This window comes from Primulina tabacum, chromosome 13, assembly GCF_025594145.1.
Source record: "Primulina tabacum isolate GXHZ01 chromosome 13, ASM2559414v2, whole genome shotgun sequence".
Classification (NCBI taxonomy): Eukaryota; Viridiplantae; Streptophyta; class Magnoliopsida; order Lamiales; family Gesneriaceae; genus Primulina; species Primulina tabacum.
The window spans coordinates 38,936,697-38,943,076 of NC_134562.1; the positions used below are offsets into that span (position 1 = coordinate 38,936,697).

Sequence of the window (6,380 nt, forward strand, 5' to 3'; positions counted from 1 at the left end):
CTTCGAATATAAGTTTTTTGTCGGTTATTCTACCACATATAGGAATCTCGACTTCAATTACATGCTATTCCAGCACTTTCATATTTAGAGCTGCTGAAACTAGAAGAAATTTACCTCAAAAGGAAGTTCTCAACGCAAAGATTCCGAATATATAATTTGTTTCGCGTTTGGATAACGTTTCGAAGTGATTTCGGACGATAGAAATCGATTTCCTTTCTCTTTCTCGATGTTACTGAATAAGAAATGAACAAAAATCTCATTCTTATCCCCACCGCTGTCGTGCTCGGGCGGTAGAATTCTCGCGCCCGAGCGCGAGACATTCTGTCCCCGAGTGTGACTTACACCGCGCTCGGGCGGTCAAAAACTACAGCTCGGGCGCGAAATGTTCTGTCCGAGCATCAATTTGTTCCACACTGGCGCTCGGGCGGTCATTTTCTACCGTTCGGGCGCCATACGTTCTGTACAAAATATTGGTCTTGTATTGTATCGGCGTCCGGTTTCTCCACTCAAGCTCTTACAACTTCAATTCTGTTAATTAATCAATATTTAGTACGATATTTCATTATCAACATTTATTTTCTCACTTTCATTATCATGATATACATAATCACATAAAAAATTCAGGAATTATCGATAATCACCATAGGATTTACGATAATACGATACACGGTCCTTACACACGACATGTGAAGGGACTGACAAAAAATCTTTTGTCCTTGGGGCAATTGGATGATATCGGGTGCAAAACTCGGATCGAGAACAGGATCATGAAAATTGTGAAGGGTGCGCTTGCGGTTATGAAGGCGGAAAAAGTTGCTGCAAATCTGTATGTACTTTTGGGGAAAACACACAAAGAGTCAGAACTAGCTGTTGCATTAATTGGTTCAGGAGAAGAATTAACAGTGTTATGACATAGAAAGCTCGGGCATATGTCAGAACGAGGGTTGAAAATTCTCTCAGAACGGAAGCTGCTGCCGGGACTTACAAAAGTGTCACTACCCTTTTGTGAGTATTGTGTTACCAGTAAACAACACAGATTAAAGTTTGGCACTTACTGCCAAGAGAAAAAGCATATTGGAGCTGATTCATTCGAATGTTTGGCAAGCACCGGTTGTATTCCTAGGAGGAGCGAGATACTTTGTCTCGTTCATTGACGATTTCTCTAGGAGATGTTGGGTGTATCCAATCAAGAAGAAATCAGATGTTTTCCAGATCTTCAAAGATTTTAAAGCGCGAGTTTAACTTGATTCAGAAAAAAAGATCAAGTGTCTGAGGACTGACAATGGAGGAGAATATACCAATGACGAATTTGATGCATATTGTCAACATGAAGGCATCAAAAGATAATTCACGACGGCTTACACGCCTCAACAGAATGGAGTGGCGGAGCGGATGAATAGAACCTTGTTGGACAGAACAAGAGCTATGTTGAGGACTGCAGATCTAGAAAAGTCATTTTGGACAGAAGCAGTCAAAACCACTTGTCATATTATCAATCTTTCTCCTTCAGTGGCGATTGATCTGAAGACTCCGATGGAGATGTGGACCAGGAAGCCGACAGATTATTCTCATTTGCATACATTTGGAAGTCCGGTGTACGTTCTGTACAATGAACAAGAAAGATCGAAGTTGGATTCGAAATCCAGAAAATGTATCTTCTTGGGTTATGCTGATGGAGTAAAGGGGTTTCGCTTGTGGGATCCTACTGTTCACAAGCTTGTCATCAGTAGGGATGTTATCTTCGAGGAAAATAAAGTTAAGGGAGACAAATGCACAACGAATTCAGAAACTACTATATTTCAGGTGGAGAATAAGACAGACGAAGGTCAAGTTTCTTGTGAAGCAGTACCAGAGCACGAAGAACAAGAACATGTTGAGTCTGAAGTTTCCAATGTGAGGCAGTCAACTCGAGACAGAAGACCACCAGCTTGGCTTTCAGATTATGTCACTGAAAGCAACATTGCATATTGTCTATTATCAGAGGATGGTGAGCCATCGAGTTTCCACGAGGCTACTCAAAGCTCGGATGTATCCCTGTGGATGATAGCAATGCAGGAAGAGTTGGAGGCATTAGACATAAATAAAACTTGGGATCTTGTTACACTACCACGAGGGAGGAACGCCATTGGAAACAGATGGGTCTATAAGATAAAATGTAATGTCAATAACCAAGTGGAGCAGTATCGTGCTAGGTTGGTGGTAAAATGGTATGCTCAGAAAGAAGGCATTGACTTCAATGAGATATTTTATCCTGTGGTTCGGCTTACAACAATCTGAGTAGTGTTGGCATTGTGTGCGGTTTGACCTACATCTAGAATAGCTAGATGTGGAAATAGCATTTCTTCATGGAGATCTTGAAGAAAAAATCTATATGCACCAGCCAGAAGGTTTTGCGGAAATAGGCAAAGAGAACTTGATTTGCAGGTTGAAGAAATCTCTGTACGGTCTTAAACAGGCGCCGAGGTATTGGTACAAGATATTTGATTCCTATATCATGAGCCTTGGATACAACAGACTGAGTGCAGACCCTTGTACGTATTTCAAGAGATCTGGTGATTATTATATCATTTTGCTGTTGTATGTGGACGACATGTTGGTAGCATGCCCCAACAAAGATCAGGTCCAAGGATTGAAGGCACAGTTGGCTAGGGAATTTGATATGAAAGACTTGGGACCAGCAAACAAGATTCTAGGGATGCAAGTTCACCGATAGAAGTAACAGAAAGATTTGGCTTTCACAGAGAAATTATTTGAAAAAAGTCTTGCAACGCTTCAACATGCAAGATAGTAAGCCAATCTCGACCCTTCTTCCTGTTAACTTCAAGCTATCATTCGAGATGTGTCCTAGCAGTGAAGCAGAGAGGATAGAGATGTCTCGAGTACCATATGCATCAGCAGTGGGAAGTTTGATGTTCGCCATGATCTGTACAAGACCGGACATTGCTCAAGCAGTGGGAGCAGTTAGTCGGTATATGGCGAATCCTAGACGAGAGCATTGGAGCATTGTTAAGAGGATCCTTCGATACATTAAGGGTACCTCGAATGCTGCATTATGTTATGGAGGATCAGATTTTACACTCAGGGACTATGTCGATTCAGATTATGCAGGTGATCCTGATAAGAGGAAATCTACTACTGGTTATGTGTTTACACTTGCAGGGGGAGCAGTAAGATGGGTTTCAAAACTGCAGACAGTTTTGGCGTTATCTACAACAGAGACAGAATATATGGCAGCTACTCAAGCTTGCAAGGAGGCAATATGGATTAAAAGGTTATTGGAGGAGATCGGGCACAAACAAGAGAATGTTCCTTTGTTTTGTGACAATCAGAATGCCTTGCACATCGCAAAGAATCCAGCTTTTCATTCCAGGACTAAACACATTGGAGTCCAATTTCACTTTGTGCGAGAAGTAGTAGAAGAAGGAAGTGTGGATATGCAGACAATTCATACAAAGGATAACATAGCTGATTTTCTGACCAAGCCAGTGAACACTGATAAGTTTGAGTGGTGTAGATCCTCAAGTGGCCTAGCAGAAACGTAAGCAGCAGAGAATGGCAAGATTGAAAGGATGTGTGGAGATGTGTTTGATTCTCAATCAAATCTCCAAGTGGGAGAAATGTCGGCAATATGCTAAATGGATGAGTCAACAAAGGTTGGCATTTTTGACTCAGACAGAAAGGAACGCGTTTTATATGCGGTAGGATGCGTTCAGACAGAACGCGTTTTTAACGCGTATTCACACGGACAAGAGGCTCTATAAATAGAGCTCCCCCTTCATTCTAAAATCATCCCTTCTTCGAGTTTTCTCTAATCTTACAAGCATTTTAGTGCTTAGTTCTATAATATTTGTGAGGTGTTTTGTTCTCCTTTATTAAGAGAGTGTGTGTTCTATTTGAAAACACAGTGACTGAGTTGTACACCACAAAATATTAGAGTGGAATTATTTTCATCTTGCCCGTGGTTTTTACTCTAATAATTTTTAGGGGTTTTCCACGTAAATTTCGGTGTCCAGTTTATTCTTTATTTTCGAATTTTATTATCTCAAATTACGCACGTGGGACCAATAGAAATTAAATAAATAAAATTATATAATTTTAAAATAATGTCTGATGCTGATTAAGTAAGTCACCCATACTCAGACTCTGCGCATTTTTCAATAAAATGGAGAGAGCAAAGATAGTATTATACAATGCACCTTAAGTTTGGTTTCAAATGCTTCACCATTATCATAATTTTAAAATACATTTGATCATATGGTAATTATTCTAAAAGGCCACAATATCATTTGATCCCTTTTAAAAGAACTAGCTAGTGCATTACTTAAGAAAGACGTACATACGAAATTTTTCTTTATTTTGCTTCAGTTGAGGAGGAATTAACCGTGTTAAACAATTTAAAAGATTTTCCATCTTTTATTAATATTATTGTTATTATTTTCTAGTTGAAGGAGAGGTTTATTACAGCTAATTTCGAACCTGAGACTTGCGCATGCTTGTCGATAAGAATTAAAGAAGAGGTTCTACTATTACATTTTAAAAATATTAAGAATTGCGGATGCATGTCGATAAGAATTAAAGAAGATTCAATTTGGTGTTGAATATATAAGCTGCTGAACAAAATTATTATTCAAATTGTTGATATTCATACGATATACGGACAATAGAAATGAATTTGAAATATAAATAGAAAGGTACGTATATAGGCGTTGCAAGAAATCACAATAATTAAAGTGGGTGAAAAACATAAAACAGATGAACCTAAAGCCAAAGGGCACCAGCCTCTTTGAGAAGTGGAACCAGGGTACCATTAATATGAGAAGACAAGACACGGTCCATTGAACCCACGAGTTTCCCACCAATAAAGACGATGGGAACGGCAGAGCCGCCGCAGAGTAAACGCGTCAACGCCTTCTCCAATTCTTTTCCTGTAGGATCTTCATCAAGCTCGTACACCATTGGGTTAACTCCCATGCCACAGAAAAGTCGCTTCACAGCATGGCACATGCAGCAACTGCTTTTGCTTAAGATCACCAACGCATTTTCTGATGCCATTCTCTCTATTCGCTCCAATGGGTCTGTTGCCATGCTTCGCCTAATCGGGAAGTTGTAGCTGTAACAATTCCAGTATTTTGTATCATCATGCATTATATAGTGCGAGGGAAAAGATAAGAAACATGTTCATTTGGAAAAAAAATTTGAAGTTGGAAAATGATAAATGATTTTAAATTAATTATATATAATTGAAAAGTAATAATAAAAAAATTATTATATATATATATATATATATTATGCTCATGCAAACATTGACGGCTAGTGTATATACATATATGGAAAGAGGTTGAGCTAGCTTTGACCAGTCACTCAAGCAGTGTATTTAACAGAAGATCGCGGTAGTTTTGAATTGGACTGATAACCAACCACCTTCTAATAGTAATAGGCTCATCTTTATGTAGGCAATTAAAGAAATTAAAGTTTCCATTAAAGCGACATCGAAACTTGAAGAATAATCTCATGTCAACAATGGATCGGCGAGCTATGATAGGGGCGTCAATATCCAGCTAAGATATACGCTAGCTTTTGCTGGTGGGGGCCGATTTGGTGTAACATATCTAGTGCCATTCATTTAAGTAACTTTATCTCTCTCGTCGAATACAAGATCAGTTGTATCGAATATAAGACGATAAACGATAACTATACCATCAATTATTTTTAAATATATACTTTTTTTATAACTTGAGTAAATAATTTTTATGTTGGGAAATAAATTATCAATAAATTAGTAACACATAATAAGAATTTTGGTAAATGAAATATTAACAAATTGATAGCATGATATGATTATGAAATATAACAAATAGATGTGAATACAACATTTCTTAATAGTGACATTAAGGAAGAGATTTACGCATCTCAATCCGAAGAATTCATATTAGTAAAAAATGAGTATAAAATATGCAAACTTCAGAGATTCATCTATAGATTTGATAGGCTCATAATATTTTGCATTTTTGTTGTCGTATCTCTCATTGTTACTACTTCTAACGTGCTTAATTGACACATTTTTGTGTGATTTTAGTGTAGGAGGAAGTTTTTTGCTCTTGCGATAAATCTGGGCTAAAAAGGTAAATTTATATCACAATTAAAATTGCCGATATGATCTTCATTGAAGACTTGAAGCAGAAAAAATTTAGAAGTGGTCTTTCCACAAGGCGTGAACACGCCTTGTGACTATTCTTCAGCTGCCGGCATAACTAAATATGAAGTCCGAAAATTGCAAAGATAATATCATATTTAAGACTCCTAATTATGGTATTTGATTTGTGGAAAATAATTGAAGAGATATTTTTTCTTATTGGGAAAAATAAAGATAAGATAGAGTT

At 37.8% G+C, this 6,380-nt stretch overlaps 1 protein-coding gene across 1 annotated transcript; it reads right to left on the reverse strand.

Moving 5' to 3' along the window:
• Positions 1–4,700: 4,700 nt before the first annotated feature.
• On the reverse strand, positions 4,701–5,174 carry LOC142522599 (glutaredoxin-C1-like). Its single transcript, XM_075626090.1, has one exon. It carries the CDS (start codon positions 5,143–5,145, stop codon positions 4,759–4,761), a length of 387 nt encoding a protein of 128 aa, XP_075482205.1. The 5' UTR covers positions 5,146–5,174; the 3' UTR covers positions 4,701–4,758.
• Between the last annotated feature and the right edge of the window lie 1,206 nt (positions 5,175–6,380).